The sequence below is a fragment of the Mytilinidion resinicola genome (genome assembly GCF_010093595.1).
Source record: "Mytilinidion resinicola strain CBS 304.34 unplaced genomic scaffold BDZ99scaffold_34, whole genome shotgun sequence".
In the NCBI taxonomy this organism is placed as follows: Eukaryota; Fungi; Ascomycota; class Dothideomycetes; order Mytilinidiales; family Mytilinidiaceae; genus Mytilinidion; species Mytilinidion resinicola.
The window spans coordinates 332,742-358,400 of NW_022985470.1; the positions used below are offsets into that span (position 1 = coordinate 332,742).

A 25,659-nucleotide genomic window follows, 5' to 3' on the forward strand; every position below is an offset into this window, starting at 1 on the left:
GGCCAATAGCCGGCGCTTCCAGCCCGTGCTAATAATGGCCGGCGGCAAGGTCCAACCTATGAGGCACATTTGCGACACGCATGAATCTATCGTACCGCCAGAGTCCTTCCAGAGCAGATGTACATTCCGTGGCGCAGCTTTTGCCTTTGAGACAACTCTGAGACCACGATGAGGCTCGGGATCGAGGTCGTCTCATGATGAAGGGAGGTGGGCACAGAGACGATCGTCTTTCTTGTCAATGGCAGCGCAATGCTCATCCATATCCTTCATCGCAGCAACCTCAACTAGAGCAACTTCTTAGACATCACAAACTAATTAAAAGCTTCCTTAGAGAGGCGACTGAGAGAGCGCGATGGGCGGGACATGTGGCATGCGACATTGCGCGATTCAGACGGCGCCACGTCGGGCATCTCTAGCTTCACCCCCCTGTTTCACAAAATTAGTGGTCCGACCAACCCTCAAAGTCTCACTCATATCTTCTTGCTTCGCCCTGAGCGGAATTGTTTGCGACTTTCAACTTCTCTCCATCCCTCCTCTTCTGTCGGTGACTGGCTCGCTGTTATCGTTATCCATTCATTTCTCCTCAACGACCGGCTCGTTCATCCCTCTCTTAATATCTTATATACCTCATAATAACTTCAGGATTCTCGACAAACGCAATGCAGAACTCACTTTTTACCAACCTCATCATTCTCCTCTCTTTCTTCCACCTCAACGTTTTCGCTGGGCCTACCGTGGAAAAATACCCCGCCGTTCTCGCCGTCCGCCAGACGACTTCCAATGCGCAATGCGCCGACTATTCCCGTATCGCCAATCTCTCCACTATCGGCGCAAATGCTACCTATCGGTCCCTCTTCCTACAAGCCTCACCCCGCGGCACTTTTGCGGACGCTGATATGCTCAATGCCGCGATCGCTAAACTCCCCAAACTCACCAAAGACGCGGGCCTAAATAAAGCTTGCGGAAATCTCACGACCGTTGCATTCGTCGAGGCAGAAAAGAACTTCACGCAAGGCGTCGTGGCACAGTTTTCTGGATTGGTCCCGACTGGGATCAGGGCGGGGCCGGAGGTGGCGTTAATTGTGGGCTTCATTGTGGTTGGCTTTTGCGGCATGTTCGTATTTGTATGAGTGTTGGTTGCGGGATGAAATGGCAAGGTCTGCAAATTATAGCAAAGTATAGGCTATTCATGTATTGGAGTTCGTGTGGCGCGCGTGTCGCAATGGGATTGGAGAGGGTTTGGGAATTTGCAATCGCCTATCTGTGTCCTGCAGCTCTTTTACGAGGAAATAACTGCTGCTTGTTCTTCATGTTTTGGTTTCTTTCTTCCATATTTAAAGCCCTCGACGCCTGTCGTTGCTGCGAAGGACCTGTTTCGGGAATGGACCCCTCGAAACGTCACGTGATATTTTCAAGTCCGCCTCCACACGCGGGGCATGAAAAATGTGGCACACTCAAGCATTTCAACACCGTCTGAGATGGCCCGGTAAGCTATCAGAAATGCCAGGACTAGTATCCTACGAATGATAATAACATACCAGAGGACCTCAAGCAGTGCTAAACAGCCGTATACAAACATGTGAATAGTGTGTATACAGTTCACAGGTTTGTGGACTACCACGTTCTATTAACACTTATCACCCACGCTGTCTTATAGGTGCACCTGTCTGCCACTGCTTAAAGTTTCCACATGGCGTAGAGTGAAGAGTTTCTATCTCGTTTAGATTTCTGAAAAGGTATAGAAGCACCCCAAGCAGTGGCAGACAAGTGTACCCACGAGACAGCTTGTCCTAGAATTAGAGTACCACCTTTTTCGTGCCCCGCATGGCTGTCTCGCGTGTACACCTGTGTGCCACTGCTTGGGTGACTTCAATGCATTTTCGGAGATCTAAAGAAGATAGATGCTCTTTGCCTTGGGCTATGTGGAAATTTGTTGAAGCACTCCATGCAGTGGCAGACATGTGTACATTTTACACACGGGCAGAGTACTTGATGAGTGTGCCACTTTTTTCATGCCTAGCGTGCTCCACGGGGTACATTTTTAGCGCCATCCGCCTCGCTTAATCTAGTAGCTAGTTTCGCTTGTTTACCTTCGACCTCATCATAGCCGTCAACTCTCAAGCTTGAGGAGAACAGTCCGCAGTGTATAGGACTAGAAAATCTGCCCCTCTACACTCTGCAGAAACTGTCAAGTGTACCTCAATACCCTTCACGGCCTCATAATAAGATGTGAGTACGTTGCTCTGTGCATTCCGCAGCCACGCCGACCCACCGCAGACGAAGCCATCCAGCGCCTACCGAAGCATGGTCAACGTTCGCCGTAATAAGCGTGCGCGCACCGCGCTGAGTCAATCTACTCTCATGGTTACCTTGGCCATTTGGCAACCCTCCAAGGAAGGAACTCTAGCCCAGCTTCCGGACGAGCTTCTCTTAAACATCATGTCCTTCCTCGATGGCGATACTCTGTTAGTGGTGGCAAAGCTATGCAGATCCTTGGGCCGCACCGCACAGGAACAGCTCTTTCACAGCATCACATTGGACACAAGACACCTCAAGGGTATTTTCCACAGAGCTAGACAACTAACACGAACCCTTCTCTGTCGCCCAGACCTTCAAAGCAAAGTCAAAAACCTGTCAATGTATATCGCACAAACTGGCCGTTCAACAACAAATGATCCAGACCCCCTCTCTCAAGATCAAAAAACGATTATGGTGGATATGATGGTAGATGCCCACTGGGGCATGATCGGAGGGCGAAGTGGGCCGGCTGCTGAGGCATATCGCAACCGCTGTGGTGGCACGCTGGGAGCAGTTCTCATCCTACTTCCTACGCTGAAGTCGCTGAACATCAAAACCCAGTCTGTGAAGACAAGCATTGCGCTCTATACGCTGATTTTTGGCGAGTTCAGAGCTCCTTTCCACAGCATCCCGGCGTTCTCCAAGCTCCGCACCCTGACTATCCAGCAACCCCCCAGCTGCCCTCCGCCCCCATGGCTGCATTTCGCCGCCCCAGATTCCCTATTGGATCTCGGCAACCTCACACGGCTGGAACTTTCGATCCTCAGTCCGCGTACTCTAGAGCCCTTCGCCGCTAGCGTCTTCACGCCGCCTTCGAAAATGTTCGCGATCAAACATCTCTCGCTCGAACTGTACAATTTTAGCGGTTTTCCGACTACCAATGTCCGTCTGGCACACTTCCTTGCATGCATCGGTCCTCTAACTTCATTCACGTACAAGGACGCTACATTATGGTGGGAGCGAGGCGACTCGCCGCAAGACAATCTAGCCTACTGCGCACTACCGTCCCACCTTACGGCCTCTCACGAAAGCCTCGAGAAGCTCACCATCGTCTGGCGAAATTACGACTACACCGAGAAACCTCTAAATGCCTATCCCATAACTACACTGCGGGATTTTAAGCAACTCAGGGTCCTAGACATCGAGCAGGGTGCTCTTGTGGGTCGTCCGATTGAAAGAATCAACAGGGCTTGGGATCACCTGGCTGGACAAGAGGTGGAGGTTGGAGGCGGACTGCTGGAGAAGCTCCCACTGTCGCTGGAGACTTTGGTCGTCCAGGGCGCGGATTTGAATGTCATCGGGCTTTGTGACGAGCTGCTGCTACAGAAGAGTATGGCGGCGGAGCTGCGCGATGAGGAAGGATATGACGGAGAGGGCAGGGCCTGTGCGCAGGCTGCAGATGGTGAGTATGGAGGCGGGCTTTACGAAAATGAAGGTCTCTACAAGGAAAACTCGGAGTACGACATCGACAAGGCATCAAAAAGAGAAGGCGAGGGCTTGAACGCGTCCGGAACCTGCCACGCCAAGGAGCCAGAAGAGAATCAAAATATGTTCCCATTAGCGAGCCTCCGGAACGTCACCGTTAGGCTGAACAAGACCCGGCAAGTAGTACCAGCTACCTTGTTGGACCGCTGGGACAAGGCCGGTTGGAAGCTGGATGGGGAGTTTGTGATGGAAGACCGGAGTACTTGGCCTTGGAAATTCCTAGTAGAACGAGTCGAGGTGTAGTTATACTGTGGCTAAGGTAGGTAATATTTGGATGTTCAAGGTCAGAGTTCCTGCGGCTTGTAAACATTACTGCTGATAGAGAATTAACTGATCCCTTCTCTTGTACTTGTTTTTATTGCTATCGTGGCGTCAAAGCATGGTTTCAGGAACGTGTTGTGTGACACTTTACTTGCGCGGAAGGAAGGTTCTACGCTTAGGGGTATGAGTGTGCAGGAAGCAATTGGCTTATAGGCCTTACGTTCGCTGTTTGTATAAACATCTTGACGTAGAAGGAGTATATAGACTACGTCCTGTATTATGTACTGCTCTTTCTCAACGCCAGATATGTAGAGTACGAGCTATCGTTCCCGTCCGCAAAGGGGGCTAGGAACAGCCTCATCACGAGCTACGAGGTCGGCGCAATGACTAAATACAGCAATCGCCTGAATCTCCTCGTTAGTCTAGCTTCAGAAGTCATTGTCCACTTCATTCTGCTCTATCTTGCGCATCAGGTGCAAGTGCTGCAATAAGCAAGGCTCGCGTAGTGCTAGGCAAGATCACGTGCAATACGATCATATGGACCACCACTCCGTTCAGTGCGGCGAAAGGCAGCTTATGAGGTCATAATGAAAGCAGAATGGTGCTAATTTTCCCGAGAAAAGGGACCACACTCGGCCTAAACCAGCGTGGCCAGTAATCCGTCCAATCTTCAATCCACCCATTGGCCGGCCGGTTAATCCACACCCATTCAAACCCAATCTAATCAATCTAGAGGACTTCAATCCTTAATCGGATTGATAAACTAAATTTCCGATGGAACGAGCTATAAATAGGCTCGTGCCACCCCTACGTTCCTCTTTTCTATACCTGTTACGGCAGTCTTGGCGGTAGATCTACTGTGGTACCCGGGGATATTTTGTGCCTAGACCGTGCGCAGCATTCACCTTCTATTTAGTAGGCACCAATTATAGCCCCTATTTGTATTGCCTGAGCATTTTAATACATACAAACAGAGGCTCTGGTTGGTGTCTTTGAAAGAAAAGGTGAATGCCGCGCACGGTCCAGACACAAAATATATTCCGTATACCACAGTAAGTGGATTGATCCAGATTGATAAATCCTTTCAATCCGTCCAATCAATCCCGAACTTTAACCAGCACAATCCAACCAATCCAAGGGCCTCGAACTCCGTCGGCCGGATTACTGGCTACGCTGGCCTAAACGAATGCGAAGTACTCCCTCATCTCTCCGAAGATCGTCGTCGAGCGCTCCTTGGGCTTTGGCTTAGCTTGCAGTTTAGAAGCATCAGACTCCCTTTGTCTACTCTCAAGTTTTACATATGCCGCTCCTGCCCAGCTAAGGCTTTCCCGATATCTTTGTAGCAATCGTTCACTGCGTTTTCTGACTCTGCCAAAAAGATTATCAGTAAGTGTTTTCGAATGACATTCACCAGACATGCATACACGAGTTTAACCAACATCTGCTGCCCTCTCTGGCGTATTTTCACCCGTTCCCCATTTATTGTACTGCTTCTTCGCCTCAACCACACACCACTGCAGGCACCCCACCACGACGCGGGCAAGCTCTTACGGGACCCCGTCCGCCCACCATCACCCAATTTCGACTTCGGCTTTTATACAGATACTAGAGGCAATGGACATTCCGTCGCTTCGTAGCACGAACGTGGCGTAGTTCCGACGCGGGGCCCTCTGGGTCGACTACCTGACGAGCTCCACTTAGGCTCCACTTAGAGATCTTCTCCTATCTCGATAAGAAAATGCTTCTATTAGTTGCGAAGCTGTGCAAAGCATTCGGACATACTGCACAGGAGAAATTGTTTCATGTTGTTGATCTGGATTCGAGACACACCAACGGGATATTCCACCGAGCTCGACTGCTACTCCGAACACTCGTACCTCGCCCAGACCTACGGGGTAAAGTCAAGAATCTCTCAATTTACCTCGGAAGGAATCTTTTAACCAAAACCTTCCCCGCAGAGAAGACTAGTAGAATATACAACCAGATCGAAGACCCCCTCGATCAAGGAGATATCAATTCCATCATCGAGCACATGGTAGACCAACATTGGGGTATGGTTGGGGGAAGAAGTGGGCCTGAAGCTGAGGAGTTCCGTGGACGCACTCGAGGATCGCTAGGGGCTCTTTTTGTTTTGATGCCCTGCGTAGAAGGCTTGGAGATCATTTCAGAGCTTGTAGGACAGCCGCCTTATCTAACTCTCTTTCGCCCCTTCCGAGTTCCTCTCGAGCGTATCCCAGCCTTTGCCAACCTGCGTAGCTTGGTTATTCACCAGAGCATGTGCAGCGAGATTCCGTGGCTCGACATCGAGAGCCTGACCCGCCTTGAGCTTTCGAAAATCTCGGGCCAGGCTTTGAAGTCTTTCGCCAACAATCGCGTCAACCCGCCCATGCTTTCTAAAATTAAACACCTCTCTCTGAAACACGATGACGACGAATTCAGCGGGTTTCCTTCCATTGACATTCGGTTGCAAAACTTCCTTCTAAGCTTTGGTCCACTGAGTCATTCACCCTAGAGGACCATACAGACTACAGGAGCGATGTTACTGTAAGTTATTCGGATCTATTGAGCTACCTCTCCGCATCCCACAGCAGCTTAGAGACCCTAACTCTTGTGTGGCCCGGCCGGAGTTTTGATCCCATCGACGCATACGCTATCACCAGTCTTCGACCTTTCAAGCGCCTGCGTCATGTGGAAATTGAGCAGATGGCACTCTTCGGCTATCCGTTTAGCCGCATCAACAAGACATGGGACGCAGTCAATCAAGTGGAGGTTGAGATGGAGGAAGACGCGCTGCTAGGGAGAATGCCAGATTCTCTGGAGACATTGACTGTGCAGGGCGGATATGAAAAATGGGAGTCCGCAGAGTTTCCCAAAGAGGTGGGTTATATATTGTGTCGCCTGGGCAACATTGTGAACAAGGCTTGCCAGGAGAATTTGAATGTCGAAAACCTGAAACGGCTGTTGGACGAAGATGATACATCGAGCCTCTGTGGCGAGGAAGAGGCTACTCCCAGCCTTGCTGATGATGAGAACGGAGATGATCAGTCCCAAGAATGCGACGGCGATGTGATCTTCATCGATGCCGATTTTGGCCTCTACGGACATGAAGAGGGTGACGAGGACGACTGTCCGGGCTCGCATTGCACGAAGGTTGATGAGCCAGACGAAGAGTATTGGCAGCCTGGCGATAGCGAATACTTCGAAGAAGAGCCAGATCTGATTGAGCTGCCCAATGAGGACGGATCGGCGAACCTGCAGAGGGTAGTCTTGAAGGTCAACACACCTATTGACGAAATTCCGCCTGAGGCAATGAAGTTATGCGAGGTGTACAAGTGGAAGTACTACGGGGTGGACGCCGACTTCCAGTGCAAATATTGATTCATAGTCTCGGTTTGCGCGGCCACAGGAAGATTTAGTATGGCATGATGAGAGTTGTTTCGAGGCTTAGATGGTACCAAGTCTAAGTTACTTGGCCAACTGTACTGCAGATAGAGATCAATATGGTTTTCAGATGCTGTTATACTCAGGTTGCAGCACTACAACCTAGGATCAACAACTCATATGCTAGAAAGCTACTCCGAACATCAGCTGTAGAGAACACAGCTGAGATCTCAGCTGTGGAGAGCCCAGCTGAAAACTCAGCTGTGCAGTGTTCAGCTGAACTTACTAGCGCGCCACCCAGGGGTGGCCCCCCTTCCTTCCCCTAGTATATATACAACTAGCTAGACGTCTATAGAAATCAGAGTTCACATCAATTTAACCTGAGTGTTATGATTGAGGTGGTCTTGAACGACCTCACACCGCATAACTCCAAAATTCTGCCAGTGCTCACTGATTAGTGATGCTATGTGAACAGGACTAACCCTCTCGTGCATACTCAGTTATAAGTTCGATACCGAGGGCTACATTTAAGAGGCCTTTCGCGGTGTTTACAAGCGTGGTGGAGGCTACTTGAGTGGAGGATTTAGGAATATGTGACTTTAGATTACGTGCACTAAACATACGCGAGTCAGGTTACTGATCGAATGCATGAGATCAAGGAATCACGCTAGTGCCTCTTCTAATGATTTGACTCTCTATTTGCTCAAGAAGGTGGTCTCCGTTTTGCCACGTATTCGTTTTCCCTTACTCTTTGGTACCAAATCTTTGAACCGTGGGTGTCAATTTACTTTGCCTTGGCACGCACATTGCGCAAAGCTTTGAACTTCGCCTATCCAAATTTACATCCACATTCCACATCATGCTCATATCTTGTCTATCGCAGCCCCTCTATCAACGATACCTGTCCATGAGAGCCGATTCGTCCAGTAATGGCGTCACATAAGATAGAACAGACCTTCTATGGGGTTTGCTCTACTGGATAAAGCTAAATCGTCCAATCAAGAGACCTTAAATCTCGAGCATGTACTGCCCGAAGAGCTTCTCTTAGCTGCCCGGGTGTCCAAAACTTTCGGCCGGATTGCCCAGGAACCTCTTTTCCATACAATCGACTTGTACTCAAACTTCCCTACCGTCGTGTTTAGAGCAAAGCAGCTACTGCGCACTCTTGCCTACTGAGAAGATCTGCGGAATAAAGTCAGGCAACTGTCTATCGGCATTAGCAAAGTTGGGGGGAGTTGTCCCGAAGAGAACCCGCTTCCCCGAGATGCTGTTTCAATCATATTAAAGGTCTTAAAAAACATAGGATGGACAGCTGAGAGGTTCCGTGAAGGCCGCGGGGAGATTTTTGGGCCTTTACTAGTTCTTCTTCCCTCACTGGAGTCATTGAGCATTCGGAGTGAGTGTGAAAGAAGCGGTTATGGCGCCCTCTTTGGCACTTGGAAAGTGCCACTAGAGAAGATTCCAGCGTACTCAAAGCTCCAGACCCTAGCCATTCACCAACCACGTGGCTCTATCATACCGTGGTTCAAGGCCGGGGCACTACACTCTATCCTTATACCTCAGCATCTTACTCGGCTAGAGCTCTCGTGCATCGACTTCAAGACCCTCAACAATATCACCACCACCCTCCCGACAGAGCTATCAAGAATCAATCATCTTTCCCTCCAGCACGACGGATTAGCTCATTTAGGCACAATCCCGCTCTTAGGCAAGCTCCTTGTCTACGTCGGTTCACTAAGTTCTTTCACCTTCACCGATTGCTCAGACTGGTCGCCAAGGGGAAGGTGCTTTACCTGCTACTTCCACTTGCTAGAGCATCTCAACGCCTCCCATGAAAGCCTAGAGCAGCTAAATATAACATTGGATCGACGAACAAACACTTTGAGACCTTCAATCGCATGGCACATCACCAGCCTCGCCCCTTTCACGTGCCTACGACACCTGGAGATTGAGCAGCTTGCACTCGTGGGTCGCCCTTTCAGGCGAAAGCTCGAGGCGGTTGAAGGTGGGCTTTCGGAGATATTCCCAGCCTCCCTGGAGACGTTGATGGTTCACGGCATGGATGTGGAGCTGATCGAGCTCGTGAATCACATGGAAAATGTAGACTAATGGAACGAACTGAAGACGAGCCAACAGGCTTAGAAAAGTGCGCCTACGGGGTCTATACACCCCACCCCAAGCTGGAATATCTCAAAAGTGTTTCTTTCCACGGACCGGGATCTAGCATGATATTGGAAATCGTCGGATCGACTTAATGCGACGGGCGAGAGTAGCCTGTGTTCTTTACAATACGATAAAGACAATCATTTTCTTTGATAGAGTCTTTCAATGTTCTCGCGAGGGTGGAGACACGAAGAGGTTTGTTGGAGACGGTGGTTGCAGATGACGTAGTCAGAAGTTTGGCACTGAAAACAACCTTGATTTCGAGACAATCCGAGCTCCCACTTTACCCAGATACGAGGGAATTATTAGTTCTCAGCTTCAAACTGATTTCGTTGTAGGAGTTGCAAACCAAACCACTCGCCTCTACGTTGAGGTGCTTATTGGCAATATTTATGAGTTGCATTTGGATTTCTATTAAAATCGATTGGATAGCTCGAGAAGTTCTATTATCAAGAGTTATTACTATAACCTGTCGAGTTCTCTATACTTAGGTGCTACTAACTTGTGCTGAATTTCCGAAGAAGTCTTTGCTGGCCAGCGTTTTAGGTGGCTTATAGCTGTCCCCTGATTCATCCGACATAACAATTCGGGAAGCGGTTAATGATGCATTTATGAATGCGGCTATATACGCAAAATGTAGCTCTGACTAGCTCCTTGTACAGTTAATGGGCCTGGGAGCAAGGAAGGGTTACTAAGCTGACTAATCTTCCCATCGCGCCTCGCCGACGTGTTAGACTGTTCGAAGGTGAACAACTTGGATCTATGGCCACGATGTGTTGATCTCTGTCGTTAAGGAGCCGGCACAGTGGAACTTTACATCTCCAATGAACTCATCACTTTCTGATACACCACGCCACTGTCCTAGACAGGTGATGCTTTCCTGGAATTGATAGATCTACATCTTAAATTGAGAGTAGTTGCTAACTAACCACAGATGCTCGCCATGCCAAATACGGATCCACTGGACACCCATTCCACTTCCACCATGGCTACTGCATCCACACCCGTCGCTTTGCCGTCGCTTCCTGTCGAAATCTTCGACAACATTCTTGACCAGCTGCAAGAGCTCATTGAGAAAGATATTGAAAAGCTGGAGGGTGTCATGAGACAGAGGAAGGCACATAGCAGAAAGCGAGAGCGTATCATGAGATGCGAAGAGCGAAAGAGAATGCGGATGACTCTGTATTCGGTTCGCCTCGTGTGCAGAGAAATCAGCACCAAAACTCGCATCCATTTCGCTCGCCGCTACGTCAAAGGGTGGAAGCTTAATCTCAATGAGCAGGCAAAGATCCAAGACCTCTTCATCATCTCAAAGAATCCCGACTTCTCCGCCACTCTCCAGAGACTTACTGTCAACATTACCTATTCTGAAGAGGAACCCGTGGATGACTTCGAGGAGGGCCGCAAGCCCCGGTCCGAATCAGACCCATTTCTGTGTCGAGAAGAAGAACACCGATTCTTCAACGTCAAGGAGAACATTGTAATGATCACTGAGGCTGTTTCGCATCTGAAGAATCTCGACTGGGTCGGCTTCGAGCATAAAAACTTCGACAGTAGCTGTGTTCGGTGGGAGAAGGGGACGTGGAACACGGAGAACGCCCATATTCTTCGGATTGTGGAAGCCTTCCTTCCTCCTATGAGGAAGCGGACCAACGCTGTATCGAAAATCCACATACGTTTACGTGCCTGCTATATCCTCGGTCTCGATATAAAGTTCTTTAACCAGATCAGATCCTTCCAACATCCATTTAGTGAGCTGCGAAATTTGACCTTGAGGCTGGTCAACCTCGATGACGCTAGTAAGTACTTTTTCTACGGTGCCCACAGATTGCAGCACCTAGTATCTCTATCGCTGTTTTCCTTACAACGTCATGTCAAATTTTTGCTGCGCATGACTAACGCGCTACCCGTAGGCGCAGAACTAGACGGTCTGATTTCTGAATTCGTCGCCTTCCTCAACAATTGCCAGAACTATCCTCGCTCGACCTGAGCTCAAATCTCTCCTACCGTAGCGCCGACATCATCAGACGTATGAGCACCAACCTTTGCCTGCCTAAACTCAACCAAGTCTACTTTCATACCATCCGATTCCGACCTAAAGAAATGACCGCTCTCATACGAACCAATCGAGAGTGCCTCACACGTCTCCACCTCACCGACAAGGTTTCAGCCATTGGTGGATCTTGAAGAGATTTCTTGGGGGACTTGTGTACTGACCTTGCCGGGTTGCTGGTCTTGAAGATCGATCACACATTCGATGACTGCAGGAAAGTCTCTTTCGGGCCTATGTTTGACGGCCGGGTACACACAACCCCGATGTATGCGGTGGGAGGAGATGACATGGCCCAGCAATTGTTACACATGATCGGCTGCTTGCAAGTGGGAGATACTCATGCTCCACAGATGCCGAAATCTGCGCGAGCTAAAGGCGGAAGGTGGATGTTTGCTCGAAGCAGTTCTTTTCCCGAGCTAGTGGCCAAAAATGCCAGTACTCACCTGAGCAGATATTCAAGTATATAGGTCCTCAGACGATTGCTGGTAAGGAAGTTTCTCAGGAGGCCGTAGACGGCATCAAGATGGTCATCTTCTGTGTGGGTAACGGTTCAACTGGCCTAGGCCTGAAGGTGGTTGAATATTGAATTATTCTACAGAGCTTCTGAATGGTCTAGGTCTAAGGTGTGTACTAGAGCTTATCTATAGATTTTATCAGGTTACACGCTTAAAGTGCCATTCGTCTCGTCTTTCTGCTAGGCCTACATGGCTATAGTGCACAAAAATAACTGATCCGTAGATCTTAATGCATATCTTCTTGTATCTTCTCTGCTGCAAATAAAGACATTCTTATAGTGCATTCATGTGATCTCTATGCAGACCCTACTTCCATTATACGAAAATGAAGATATTTATGGCCTCAATTGGATGTGAATAATGATTGCCTTGGAGGACATTGGCCTGCAGCTCCGAGGCTTTATATTCGTTCATGTGTACGTAAATCGTAAGCTTACGCAGCTTCCCATTGATATGCTCCCCATTATCTTCTAGCTCAATATCCCCACCGACTTCTACACTCAGTCCTCGCAATTCTCGACCAATACTCTGTTCCAAGCACATGAATTGTACAGAGGGCCCATGAAGTAGCTCGCCTTTTAAGGAGTTGGAGAGCGTAGATCGTGGAGCGTCGATTAATCGAGTAGCACATCGTTATTTATGCGGTTGTGTGAGGAGGATGATGAGGATAACAACTGCTGAACAGGCATCCCGAGTGGTCGGTGGGATCAAAGAGTGTTAGTCTGGGTGTTTTCAAGGACGAAACAATGAGATGCTCGGAAGTGCATTGAGTACCTGTAAACAACGGAATCAACGAATAACCTCATGACCTCGGACACCAGAAGAACCCATAGTCTGTAGCGCAGGGTCTTACTCTTTATTACGAGAGAAACCACTGACGGTATGCTGAGATGATTTAGAGGCTAGGCTACATCTTCTTGGCAAGGCGCCGAGATCTTTAGTAGAGCGAGGGAACGGAGCACACAGGGCGTTCTGTTCACTAAACCGGTAGATGCCACACTGATATTTGCACTGCCTCCGAGTAGCTCTGATGGTCGGATTTCAGCTCCAGCGGCGTTGTGGTAGTTATCCAGCGTACTGCACAATCTGTCAGTGAGCACATCTGCAGCCTGTAACGATCTCTGGGTTAAACCCAGCTGGGACACACTGCCTCTACTCCACTCAATTCTCCTACATTAAATAAAAACTGGTTCACTCGAAGGTTCGCTTCAAGTTTGATATTAAAGAAGAACGGCCAGTGTCACGGAACAAGGAGCTGTATGCCGTGTACGTGATGTATGGGATGACGATGATAAAGAAGAGAGAGAGGTCTGGAGGAAGGTAAGGTTATGTACAAGGTGGCATGCGCCTGCCGTAGCCCTCACCGCTACTCCCTGACAGTCAGTGCGCAATTTTATGCCTCGCTCACATGCCACTCTCATGAGATCGTCAGCAACGTTTGTGCAATGGTGCTTGAACCAAGCTTGATTGTTCTGTTCTAGCTTATCTATATATTGAGTTTGGTACAATGTAAAGTTCGAGAGCGCACATAGCCTGACAACGAGTATTCTCAAAACCAGAGTTCAACGTTGGAGGTCCTGAGAGTCATTGGTGGAAGACAGCTATCGAAAGTACTTCTCGCCGTGAACTGTGGGGCAGGCCTGGGTTTACTGTCGGGCTGGAGACGAGGTTGTTTCGGGGTGAAATTGCGCTCTTGAGGTCCGCTGCCTCAACTTAACAAAAATCTTTCCCTGACCTTGGAGCGTCACCCTACCCACCTCTGACCTCTATCCTTCTTCAGCGAAGGTCACCGCCATGCCCGACACCAAATCCCCCTACGACTCCACTTCCTCTGTTATGGCAGCTACGTCAAATCGCTCCACACTCCAGTCGCTTCCAGTTGAAATCGTTGATAACATACACAACCGACTTCAAGAAGAGATAGAGAAAGACCTGAGAAGATCATGGCACACTCAGTGGGAGGAAATTCAGAAGTGGTGGCTTCGCTTCAACAGATATGCATTACGTCTTGTTTGTAGGGAATTGGACGGTAAAAGCCGCCTTCATTTCGCACACCACTACTTCCGATGCTGGACTATCAATGTTCACTCGGAAAAGGAGCTTCGAGATCTCCAGATGATCTCGAACAACCCTGACTTCGCCGCCAGTCTTCAACGTCTGGCCGTCAATGTGTGTTACTTTGACGAAGAACTCATAAATGAATACGGCCCAACTCCCCTCATTTTGAGAGACCCTAGCTCAGCTGCAGCTCGACAACGCGAATACAATTTCTTCGACAACCAAGAGAACAGGACATGGATTTCTCAGATCATTAGCCGCCTCTCGAACCTGAAGAACATTACTCTTGCGCACAGCGATGCCAATCACTATGGCTCATATATTGGACTCCGCGTTCTATGGGAGCAGCCAAGGTGGAGCAAGCAAAACTCACACATACTTCGCATGACGGAATCCTTCCTCGTTCCCAAGTTCAACAGCAGTACCACTTTATTGAGTTTGGAGGCATGGATGAGCTGGCGTGGGGTGCTCGGCCTTGACATCCAGTTCTTCAAGATGGTGAACGGTCGCTATGATGCCTTCAGCGAGCTGCGGTCGCTGGCGATCACGTTGGTTAATCTTGATGTTGGTAAGTCTCTTCAATGCTGGATAAGGCCTGTTTTTTGGTTGATAATGCTAACAAGGTCCATACAGGTTGCGCTTTACTTGAGTCTATCCTGGGATTTATCGAATTCCTGAACAGCGCACCGATGTTATCTTCCCTTCACCTACGCTCGAATCTATCATACCACAGTCAGTTCATCGTCAAAGCAATGAGCAAGGATGTCCACCTCAAGAAACTGAATAACCTTCGCCTGGACAACTTTCGCTTGGAGCCCGAAGATGTCCTAACGCTGGTCCAGAAGCACCGCGCTTGTCTTACGACACTATACCTTAGACATAAGGTCTCCATGGTGAGAGGGTCATGGAAAGGGTTCCTCGAGAACCTGCGCTCGGATCCTGCTGGATTGAAAACCTTCGGCTTCGAAGATGCATACGACGACTGCAAGCGTGTGCTCTTCAGTGACCCGAGCGGATGGAGGCCTTTCCGGGCTACAGTCGACGAAGGAGAAGATATGTGGGAGCGGCTGGCACAGATGATCAGCTGGTTGGGGGTGGTGGACACTGATGACCCTAGGATGCGGGGAGTGGATCTGGATGCAATGAACCTTGAATTCCCAAACATGTTAGAGCTACTATAGTAGGTCATCAGTCTAGGCACGTGGAATCCTCGCTGCTCAAGCTCGAGACTTGCGAACTCGACGCCGCTGTGATGAGCAGTTCAGCCAGTTGGTAGCTAGCCAGCCACAAGGCAGTCTAATTATCATTGCAATGACCTTTACATCATTTCTGATTGTTACAAGTCTGACTTACATGGAAATACTACTGTTCGGGCTACAGTCTTGCAACCGCGACACCACCATAAGGAGAAATTCGGCTTCAGGGTAGTTGGTTAGTTATAAGGCACTCTATAGTCAAAAGGCAGTATAATTCTTACTGCGTTAAAGTTTACATTATGTTTAGATATTATAAGTCTACGTGCATATATACACCACTGCTAGAACTCTGATCTTGAGAGCCCAGCACCGCTGTTAGGAGGGCCTTAGCTAGCTAGTAGCTGGTAAGTCAAGAGGTAGCCTCATTTCTGTTGTTTAAAAAGCGTGCGGACGGCGATGTGACGGTGTGGTAAGCGCTCCGTAGAATGTTCATGTACTGAATCATTCACTGAAACATAAGATACCGGAGGTATTTATACCAAGCCATAGCAATTCTTCTTCCGCAATTCTCCACCTCTCCTACCACCATTGACTATATTCCACCCCTACATACCACCACCATTTCACTACCACAACCTCACGTTACATACAAGATGTCACATTCACTATCCAATCTACTTGAGGCGTTCACGCGCGTTCGCAATACTTGGTCTGCAATCACGAGTTCAGCTCAGTCCATCGCGTCCGAGATGGATCCATTTCCCCTCTCGGTTACTGAGGTCTTCGAGGATGATCCGCCAAAGCTTCCTCGAAGATATGCATCTACACTTTGTCCTCTTTCCGCTGTCATTGCAGCAAATACTAATACACACAAAGCGAAATTGAAGCTATCTTGATCTTCCGCCATGCGACCACGATTCTCCAACAACTACCTCCCGAGCTTCGACTCGAGGTGCTCAGGCATGCTTTCCGTGAGTACGGCAACATCAAACAGCGCACCAAGCTTGACTATAGCGTTGCACCATGGAACGAGCTCAAGGGATTTGCGCAAATCTACCACTTAGCTACTGAGTCCGGAACGCTGCCCAATACCTCACTCAACGAGTCCAAATTCTTCCCCTGGCGCTGGACCCACCCACGATGCACTGGCATGCTTGCCGCCGAAGCAATGGAAGCCGTATATGAGACGAACCCCTTTAGACACGGTATTGTCAATGTCGAGCAATGGCTGGCTTCACCACGGTGGCATACTCTTGATATTCCCCCAGGCCGCTTCGTTGGTGATCTCTCGATCCATATCAATCTAAAAGATATGGATAAGATATCGCTGAAAGATGTTGCCACATGTCTCACGAAACTACCGAGACTGAGGCACTTGACAATCTATCTGGGAGGAATAAAAGCAGGTTGGGAGGTACTTTTGGACATTCCGGATTATAAGCACCGCAAGGCGGTCGTCGACGGCTTGCGCAACAACCCTTGTTCGATGCAAATACTGAAGCAACTCAGGGACACGATGGTCTCTAATCAGATGGAATTCTCGATTTTTCTGGTCGAAAAGAGACCCTGGATAGACCTAGATCCAATCCATGGACTAGGACACATCCTGATGGATATTGGGTTCTGTTTTGCTGACGAGCAGCCTCCTTATTCAGACTTGCCACGCGAGCAGGAAGCCCTTATGATCTGGGTGGTAGTTCAATGGACATCTGGGAAAATGAAGACTGCGGAACTGGACTCGTACGAGGCTTTACTTGGTTACACGTAGCCGCTGCCTGTGTCTGGGACTGGCCCAACAATCTGAGTATTACGGCAGAACCACTTCACCGAAAGACATAGACTTGTTCCATATACATCTTTTGAATCTCGTTCTCGCCATGTTCCGGGTAAAAGTTCCAGCAGGAGCAGCAGCAGCTATGAGGCACGATACAACATGTTGTATCCAATCATGGGTACTTAGAGTCCTTACGGACACAATCAAAGATTATGGAAGATTAAGCACTCCATATCATGTAGTCCTCTCGGTGAAACATAAGCTATCTCTAGTCTAATTTGGAAACGCGCTAGTAAGCTTAAGCAATCGTAACACCTGACCGCAGTACAGAAAATAGTCGAAGAATACAACGGACCACCATTATCCTAGCAATAAGTGAAGCAAGCTAAATCAATGGGGGGCACTGCACACCCCCTTTTCACTTCCCACACCCCCTCTCATCTGATCTTCAAATTGGCTGGATCGGTGCGGAGCTTCGTCCGGAGCTCTGCTCTCACGTGCGACCGCAAGTGTATCCTGTCCAATTTACTTAGGCGTATGTGAGGCTGTACGTGAGGCCGTATGAATAGCCGTATGAGAGGCCTCACGAGCTGCCTCAAGAGCTGCCTCGCGAGCTGGTGTACGTATAAATGTACGCACAGCCACATGTATACGTCATTCCGTTTTAATATTACTACGATGCACCACAGGCAGTAGTAGGAAGATGTTTGAATAGCTGTGACGAGACAGTCGAACAATGTACAGTTTGGTGAAACCACCAATCATGTGATGCAGAGAAATATCTTATAGTGTCGTTGCCAGTAAGTGAATACCTAACTTTAAAGTGAACTAAAGGTGACTTAGCAGCTTTCGCCTCCACGCGGTGCTGGTCAGGTACTTTGTATTTAAAATCGCAGTTTCTGAGTTATTTCATTCGTTCTACTCTCCAACACACACACGCCCACCACCACAGCAGCAGCTTCTAAATACACCACCCTCCCAATTCTTCACCTCCAGAAGCTCTCCACTTGTTTAGCTTGTTGAACAGGATTACGCCTATTGCTAGTTCTTCCATATCTACCTCAGAAAAAGCAATAGCTCAAAGAGGAGCCTCCATCATCAAAGCAACGACAAATACCTATACCTCCATGACGTCTCCACAGAGCATCATGATCGAGGTAGACTCCTCCATGAACAGGGCTCATGCAGAGGCTCTTACGTTACCTGGGCTGCCCACTGAGATCATTGAGGATATCGTCGGAAGGCTCTTTGACAGCGGAAGAAAGACTAGATCGCGATACAAGCATGGAAAGCGAGATCTATGCAGCCTTCGCTTGGTCAGTCGAGAAATGAACCACAAGTCCCTGTGTGAGTTTGGACGACGCATTTTCAAGGGCACCACCGATGCATACTGGGGACAACGGGCGTTGAGCTTATCCAAGACATCACTCCAGCGCCTCGAAGAGAGCTCCGAACATCCCGTCTTTGGACCAGCCGTCCAACAACTAAACTTCCAGCTCGACTGTTATGACAAAGAGTACGCTAAAGAACTTCAGGGCGAGATGATGTTTCCTAGGTTTCGCTTCCAGCCAATCCGCCCCGACTACTATCGAATCACTTCAATCGACACGAGGGAATCGATTTATCGAGCGGTCTCTGGTCTCCAAAACTGTCGCACTGTCAAGATAGATTTCCAATCCAAATACAACTTTGGCAAGATAGACGCACAGGCTGCCTTCGATTGGAAAACATGGTGCACGGACATTTACACCATGACACACTTAGTCGCCATAATCCTTCGGTCACTCCTGCTCAACGGAAGATTGCTTGAACATCTTTCCGTAGGGGAGGATGACCAAACAAACTGGTGGACGGCCCGCGGATTGGCCATCGACCTCTTGTATTACGATATCTTTATGAGATATCCTAACGCGTTTTCGCAAATGCGGAAGCTCGATCTAGCTCTATGTCTCACTGATTGGTCAATCTTTCCCTTCCAGACGGACGAGATATTCCGTAGCGCTGGCAACACGCTGGAACATCTGGCATTAAGGCTCGACCTCACTACTCGCAGCCGGGACCTTCTCCACCAACTAGCTGCTCGTCCCATTTCTCAGCACCTCTCTGTGCTCAAGCTCACTGATTTCTGGGCCCGGGATGCCGACTTGACGAGTCTACTAGGTAACCACGCAGCCACCCTCAAGGAGGTAGAATTCAACCGAATCATCCTGGGTTCCGGCTCACAATGGGCTACAGTTCTGCAATTCATCAACACCGAGCCATTCCACCTCCGGCGCCTTAAATGCACCTATCTTATCCAGCTCGAACGTCAAGTTCGCTATATTTGCTCCTACGTTGGGGTCTCGTTCGTCGGCCACCATGAGGTTTTCGACCTCGATGTCGTAGACTATTCCAACGCTGATCCGACGCAGCAACAGCGTGCCCACTACCTTGGCAGCGCCCTTGTAAACGACAAGTTGTTGAAGGATGGTGATTGGGTTGCTGTGGGTCTCAAAGAGGCGCCTAGGCGGTTTACAATCGAGACGAACCACCAAGACTTCCACGTTGAGCTCGGGGGACTCATTCAGAGTATGCTGCTTTGCCTGGTAGCATCGCCGCATCTACGGATCGGACACCCGGGTTATCGTAACAAGGCTCAGTTGCCTTATATCTATCCCCGTGGCATGTAAAATTGAGGGATGAAGGAGATTGAGATGGGGCCATAGGAAAATGTAGCCATGTGCAGACAGGCTCCGGTGGACATAGACCGGGAGCTCTGAAGTGCACAAGCTCCAAAATCTACTGGATTATTATCCCATATTCTGACTTCTTAGACCAACGTCTGAATCTTAGTGAGCTCGACGATGCATTCAAGCAAAACCAGTACCTATTGCCCCGAGGTCCTCCAAACCCCCACTCCCCCCAACCCCTCCACCTCTACGCCCAAAAATCCGCCCACAGCCCCTCCATCCCCTCCGCCCCCGCATCCTCAAACCGCAAAAGCGGCAACAAGTACCCAAACCCCCCCACAACCCCCTCCCCATCCCCGCCCGACCTCATCTGCACCGCATGCACCATCCGCTTCAACCCAAACTCCGCTTTCCAGTCCACAACGCCCGGAAACAGCGTGGTTAGTAAACCGTCTAATCCTTAATCGGATTGATGGCCGGTTTGTTAAAACATACTCTTAACAGTTCGATCAATCAATCCAAAGCCTTGTCAATCCTTAATCCGTCTAATCCGCTCTAATTCTCTCTCGCTTAACCCAAAGCGGAAAGATTTACACTCTTTTTGAGGTCTTTGGCTAGAGATGTCTCAATCCGTCCAACCAATCCGCACTTTTATCCGGCCAATCCAATCCAATCCAATCCAATCCAATCCAATCCCTATCTTGGTCTGAACAGTCTAATCCAACCTTAAGGCCGGCATTCAATCGGACGGTTTACTAACCACGCTGCTCGGAAAGCTAAGCTGCTTCTCCCGCTCTCCCACGGCGTCCCATCCTGCCTCATCGGCCCAACATCGAACTGCTCCAGCGCCACCCCACCACCGTTTGGCCCCCCCATACGCCCTCAAAACGTCCCAAATCCCATCAAGAACGCCTTGCACCCAGCCTGCCACGCCCGACCCACACGCAGTCCGCTCTCGGGCACGGTTGGATGCGGCCCAGGCTCACGTGCGTGAGGGTGCGCAGATGGGTGTGGATGAGCGGCGCGAATGCGCTGATAGCGGCGGAGCGGGGACAGCCTGGCCGTGGCGGCCGTTGAGGTGGAAGCCGTTCAGGTTTAGGGTGCGGAGGCTGGGAAGGCCTAAGCGTGCGGCGAGTATGGAGAGGAGGAGGCCGGACTCGGCGCTGAGGTCGCATTGGAGGTCGAGGTTTTCGAGGCGGGTCGCGGCGTTGAGCATGGTGCTGAAGTCGGAGGCGGAGGTGCGGAGGTGGGCGAGGTGGTGTTGGTAGTTGGTTGATTCTGGGGGTGTGAGGTTGGGGATGTTGGAAAGGAGGTCGGAGGGGGGGGGGGGGGCGCTTACTGTCTTGCATGTAGAATGTGAGTTGTAGCTTCAAGGTTTTCAGGTGCTGGAAAGCTGTTGTGGCGGTTAGGGCGATGTTGAAGGCGTTCAGATGGAGGAAGTATCGCTCCTTATACGGAGGGCGAAGTTGGGCGAGCTCTCCGCGGTACATCTCTCAGGAAGCGGCTGGGCTGCAATATTTTGCGACAATTTCATTGGGTTACGGACTCTCGTGTACTCAAGCGACGGCACCGCTGTATTTCAGAACTACGATTCGTCAGTATCCGAGCCGCAAATAGTGTTTCACTACGAAGGCCTTCGACCCGAAGGAGAGCAAAGCACTCGCCAAGGGGTTGAGCCAGCTGTTTGCGGTGGCGGCGATCGTGTACCGTGATTATCCACGAGTCTCATACTTTGTAACGTTCCAATCCGCCCTAGACTTAGTTGATAGAATGTGTGAAGTCGTGCCAGAGCTACTGTACTTAGTAACAGAAGCAAAAGACGAGATCCGCAGGCTGGAGGGCAACGGTGAAAGATTTCAGGACTGGCAAATGCGGCCTGTCGACGATCAAGGGCCATACATGACGAGATCAAATATCGAGTCTTCAATGGTTAAATTGCTCTGGGGAGTTGTTGATCGCATAAATCACCACTGTCCGTGCCGCAGAAAACATGACTCTTCAGGCTCTTCCGATGAATCAAATGCTTGGAACTCATTCGGCAGAGGTTTTGAATGCCCAACACCGTCAATACTCTACACTCTTGTAGCAGTTGCGTACCTGTTCGCTAATGTTATCATTGATGACGGCGATAATCTCCAGGTTTCTCGACTGGGTGTTCGCACCTAACACGATAGACTTTGCGGCCGCAATGTAAAAGAAAGCTGCAGCCGCAGAGGAGACTCAAGCAATTTCATGATAGAAGATGATAAGGGGCTTAACTTCCTTTTTACCGGCACGATCCCTCAACTACCCCGTGATTTCACGAGTGGAGGTTACGGAACAAGGATGAGTGTCTACCTCGATCTATTCGGCGGTTATCACTCCGTCGGAAGATCTCTATCAGAAGTCCATGAGGATGGAAAAGCATCCGCGATGTCAAGTGGGGGGTTCTACTGCTATCTTGAATATTTGCGAAATCCATTCCAGTCAGATATCCAGTGCGGCATGATTCACGTCGGGCGCGGCTCAATTCAGCTCGAAGGTCGTAATTATAGCCGAGTCCACGATGGTAACGACAAGCCGCTTGAGCGAAAGGCACCAAAGGCAATTGCGAAACCGCGTGCTAGAGCTCTTGTGGAGGAAAACATCTCGTTGAAATGCTGGTACGAGCAATGGGATGATTCAGCTCCTGATTCTATATGGCACATCAATCCAGCATTTCGCCTTGACCTTGGCTGGCATGGCAACGAAGGCGCATGGCCCGGAATCAACATGAAGAGGGAGAGTTTGGATCCGAGGGCAAGCCTTTGAAATACCCGGGCACTTTGTAGGTAGCATGATTCACACGCGATAGTAGACATAACAGATGGAGAGCCCTAATATTCACCGAAGGAGAAACGAAGTATTTGTCAATCGAGTGGAACTTCATCCAAGGGTGCGTATGGGGAGGGTTGAAGAGGCCGGACGTCAGTTGTTAGCTTTGAGTTTGCAACTGCCGTAGGAACGTGGATGGTTATTAGGGGGCAGATGTGTGTGTGGCGAACCTTCGTAGGTTCTTAGCAGCCCAGGATATGCTAAGAAGTGAAAGCTCTTCTATCTTGCAGATGGTGATCATGATGGATGAATATAGTGGATTGATGGATGAGTGATGGATTGAATAAGGTCTGAGGCTAGACGCGACGATGGGTTCTAAAACTTCAATACGCCTTACATCAGCAGAGCAGACGTCTAGATGCCTACCGAAGAGAAAAGGTTCCTGAAACAGCCCATATCTCATTAGGCACGTGATGTTGAGTCTCCTGAGCATTATCAAATTGCCAACGCAAAAAAGCCACAGCACGTTGAAATTACGCAAAAGAAGTGAGAGAAGAGTAGCGCTTTAACTGGCTCTGCAATTCTAGCTCAGAGAATCACGTCAATGATATCGACCAATGGGCATCACGTGATGATATCATTCTTCATGGAAATTTCATCTGAAACGGATGACGCGAGGCCTGGAGAGCACTTTCCCGTACAATAATATAGGCATGTGGGCACGATCGAATAGGAATATCCTTGCATGACGGGAATGCAGCTAACATGACGTCTCTTGAGAATGGTCACCACGGTGTGACGGGAGGCTGCAGATTGACTTTAGTACCTACGCAAAGCTGCAGGGCCCTTGCAGAAGCGATCCCCACAGTCCGGCCAAGGCGTAAATGCCCGATGCACTGTAGCTTTGGATTGGCTGGCTGATCGGTCCAATAGCTGCGAGAATCTTGGAACGTCTGCCTTCAAGCCTTGCCAAGGCCCGTGCATTTGCCCATATACTCTCCTCCCAGCCTTCCGGACACCAGACGACCGTGAGACTCCTGTCATCCTTCATGATTGGGCTTGCAACACCAGAAACCCCGGTGCGCTGCCAGCGACGACGGGACGCATCCATCGCCTGACCCGCGCGACAGATGACATCATGGCACAGGCCCGCGCTCTAAACAGCCGAGTGCCGCCGAACAAGTTGCGGTCAGTGTCCGACTCCTTAATACCTCACGGACGGCTATGCGGACCGCCCCGACTCCTCGCAACCGGGCTTCGCGCGCCGAGATGTTATCTTCATACTCTTCAATCACCGCTCCGCTTGCTGCTCATTCTTCGTGAGCCCGCGCCGTCTAGACAGCTTCAGCGTTGTGGGCCGCTCGCTCACGAGACTCCAGCAACATGAACTACTCCAATATGATTGAGGAGAAGAACCTCAAGGTGCGTTTCTCTGGCCTTTTCTAGAACTCTAGCTGATACCGTTGTCCAGAAAACCTTCATTATAGCCACACTCTGCTCCACCCTCGTCGGCACCTTCACCTCGTCCATGGGCCTCTACGAAGCAATCGCCAAGAAGAGACAGCAACGCAAGAGAGACTCCGGACAGGATGAAGAGATCAAGAAGCTCAGAGAAAAGGTGGAGAAGGCAGATAAGCGGGACGACCGGGAACGGGACGACAGCCGGCGGCGACGGCCCTCTCCCCGGGGCGGACCACGTGACGAATTTTCCGATTCGCTGGACCGATCGGGCGCCATGATACAGCGGCAGTACGAGCAAGGCTACCAGCAGCTAGGGCGGAGGTTCGCAGTGGGAGACAGTACGTTTTATGCACCCTTTGTGCTCTCATACAACACCACATATCGCCCCGACCCCCACTGACACCCCGCAGCCCTCACCGAAAATCAACTCCAAGCCCAGATCATCTCCCTGCAGCAAACCGTCATCCACATCCTGCAAGACGCCCTCTACAACGAGCGCCCGCTGTCCCAATCCGACCTCCAAAAGCTGAAGCTCGCCTCGCAATCCGCCCGCGAAGGCTCCCTCGAGGCCCTCCGCGCGCAGCAACAACGCCTCGAATCCCCCACCGCCTCGCCGGCCCCCCGCGCTCTCCCCCCGCCCCGGCGCGCCGCCACCCTCATCGACGAGCCCGCCTCCGTCTTCTGCCGCTACAGCCTCGACCTGCAGTACATCGCGCGCAAGCCCCTCTCCGCCGCCTTCGACGCCCGCGGCGACGGCCGCTGCCCGGACTGCCGCGCGCTCGTCCCCATCGCGCCGGACGACTTCTGGAAGATCGGCAAGCGGAGCCCGATCCTGGTCCCGGACGGCGCGTTCGAGAAGGAGGTGCTCGAGGAGCGCGAGTTCCGCCTCGGCCAGCGCTTCATCGTCAAGTGCCACACCGAGGACGGCGAGTTTGCGTGCGTGCTGTGCAACCGGTTCCGTGATGTGGATGTCGTGTGCGGCAGCGTGGAGACGCTTGTGAACCACGTGGGCCGCGCGCACGAGGTCGAGGAGTTTGAGAAGGAGGCGGATTTGAGGGAGTTGTTGCTCCCGCCGCTGCCGCTGCCGGCTCCGCTACCGCCGGTGGTTAAGGAGCGCGAGAGGGAGCTGGTGGAGGTTAGGGGCGAGCGGAGGGCGCTGGAGTATCGGTGAGATGGGGGGCCGTGGATAGCGGTGCGGACGGACGGGCTTCTACATGGTGGGATGGTTCACGAGTAACGACTATATATCATGGGTTCATAGCAGGCGATGGCGCTGGGATGGGCATAGCTCGGCTTCTTTTGTAGGTACATATACGAATACCTCTTGCTCTCGCTTTGACTGTCTTCGTCTATCTTCATCTAACCTGCTGTCGTTTCCTTTTTCGAGTCTATCTGAATCCGAAGGTATTGAGGGCGTGAGGAGTAAGTCGGCGCTCCTTCCATCTATTTCGACGTCGTACAAACGATCCTGCGGGCAATCTGATGACGACAATTTGCATCCATCCCTTGTCGTCCGAGTTGAGCGTGAGGGGTTGTCTCCGAGGTGTGCCCG

The 25,659-nt window shown here is 50.4% G+C and overlaps 7 protein-coding genes across 7 annotated transcripts; all 7 read left to right on the forward strand.

Annotated features, from left to right (window-relative positions):
* Nucleotides 1-455: 455 nt before the first annotated feature.
* On the forward strand, nucleotides 456-1,567 carry BDZ99DRAFT_469190 (uncharacterized protein). The gene has a single exon (XM_033721438.1). It carries the CDS (start codon nucleotides 660-662, stop codon nucleotides 1,128-1,130), a length of 471 nt encoding a protein of 156 aa, XP_033569129.1. The 5' UTR covers nucleotides 456-659; the 3' UTR covers nucleotides 1,131-1,567.
* Nucleotides 1,568-2,304: 737 nt separating this feature from the next.
* BDZ99DRAFT_483176 (uncharacterized protein) lies at nucleotides 2,305-4,026 on the forward strand (the record flags this gene model as incomplete). Its single annotated transcript, XM_033722554.1, has 1 exon — nucleotides 2,305-4,026. The coding sequence occupies one exon, from the start codon at nucleotides 2,305-2,307 to the stop codon at nucleotides 4,024-4,026; it is 1,722 nt and encodes a 573-aa protein (XP_033569130.1).
* A 1,756-nt stretch (nucleotides 4,027-5,782) lies between these two features.
* Nucleotides 5,783-7,422, forward strand: BDZ99DRAFT_527830 (uncharacterized protein; the record flags this gene model as incomplete). The annotated part of the gene is made up of 2 exons (XM_033726294.1): nucleotides 5,783-6,507; nucleotides 6,576-7,422. The coding sequence occupies 2 exons, from the start codon at nucleotides 5,783-5,785 to the stop codon at nucleotides 7,420-7,422; spliced, it is 1,572 nt and encodes a 523-aa protein (XP_033569131.1).
* Nucleotides 7,423-10,573: 3,151 nt separating this feature from the next.
* Nucleotides 10,574-12,227, forward strand: BDZ99DRAFT_483178 (uncharacterized protein; the record flags this gene model as incomplete). The annotated part of the gene is made up of 2 exons (XM_033722555.1): nucleotides 10,574-11,387; nucleotides 12,109-12,227. 2 exons carry the CDS (start codon nucleotides 10,574-10,576, stop codon nucleotides 12,225-12,227), a joined length of 933 nt encoding a protein of 310 aa, XP_033569132.1.
* Nucleotides 12,228-18,311: 6,084 nt separating this feature from the next.
* On the forward strand, nucleotides 18,312-20,317 carry BDZ99DRAFT_483180 (uncharacterized protein; the record flags this gene model as incomplete). Its single annotated transcript, XM_033722556.1, has 2 exons — nucleotides 18,312-19,752; nucleotides 19,890-20,317. 2 exons carry the CDS (start codon nucleotides 18,312-18,314, stop codon nucleotides 20,315-20,317), a joined length of 1,869 nt encoding a protein of 622 aa, XP_033569133.1.
* A 1,768-nt stretch (nucleotides 20,318-22,085) lies between these two features.
* BDZ99DRAFT_483181 (uncharacterized protein) lies at nucleotides 22,086-22,643 on the forward strand (the record flags this gene model as incomplete). The annotated part of the gene is made up of 1 exon (XM_033722557.1): nucleotides 22,086-22,643. The coding sequence occupies one exon, from the start codon at nucleotides 22,086-22,088 to the stop codon at nucleotides 22,641-22,643; it is 558 nt and encodes a 185-aa protein (XP_033569134.1).
* A 1,254-nt stretch (nucleotides 22,644-23,897) lies between these two features.
* BDZ99DRAFT_210698 (uncharacterized protein) lies at nucleotides 23,898-25,434 on the forward strand. The gene is made up of 3 exons (XM_033713334.1): nucleotides 23,898-24,068; nucleotides 24,118-24,445; nucleotides 24,518-25,434. Exons 1-3 carry the CDS (start codon nucleotides 24,030-24,032, stop codon nucleotides 25,276-25,278), a joined length of 1,128 nt encoding a protein of 375 aa, XP_033569135.1. The 5' UTR covers nucleotides 23,898-24,029; the 3' UTR covers nucleotides 25,279-25,434.
* The last annotated feature ends 225 nt before the right edge of the window (nucleotides 25,435-25,659 follow it).

Coding starts and splice junctions, on each gene's coding strand:
- BDZ99DRAFT_210698 (XM_033713334.1), top strand. CDS start 24,030: ATGAACTACTCCAATATGATTGAGGAGAAGAACCTCAAG. Junction 24,069..24,117: donor TTGAGGAGAAGAACCTCAAG/GTGCGTTTCTCT, acceptor ACCGTTGTCCAG/AAAACCTTCATTATAGCCAC. Junction 24,446..24,517: donor GAGGTTCGCAGTGGGAGACA/GTACGTTTTATG, acceptor GACACCCCGCAG/CCCTCACCGAAAATCAACTC.
- BDZ99DRAFT_469190 (XM_033721438.1), top strand. CDS start 660: ATGCAGAACTCACTTTTTACCAACCTCATCATTCTCCTCTCTTTCTTC.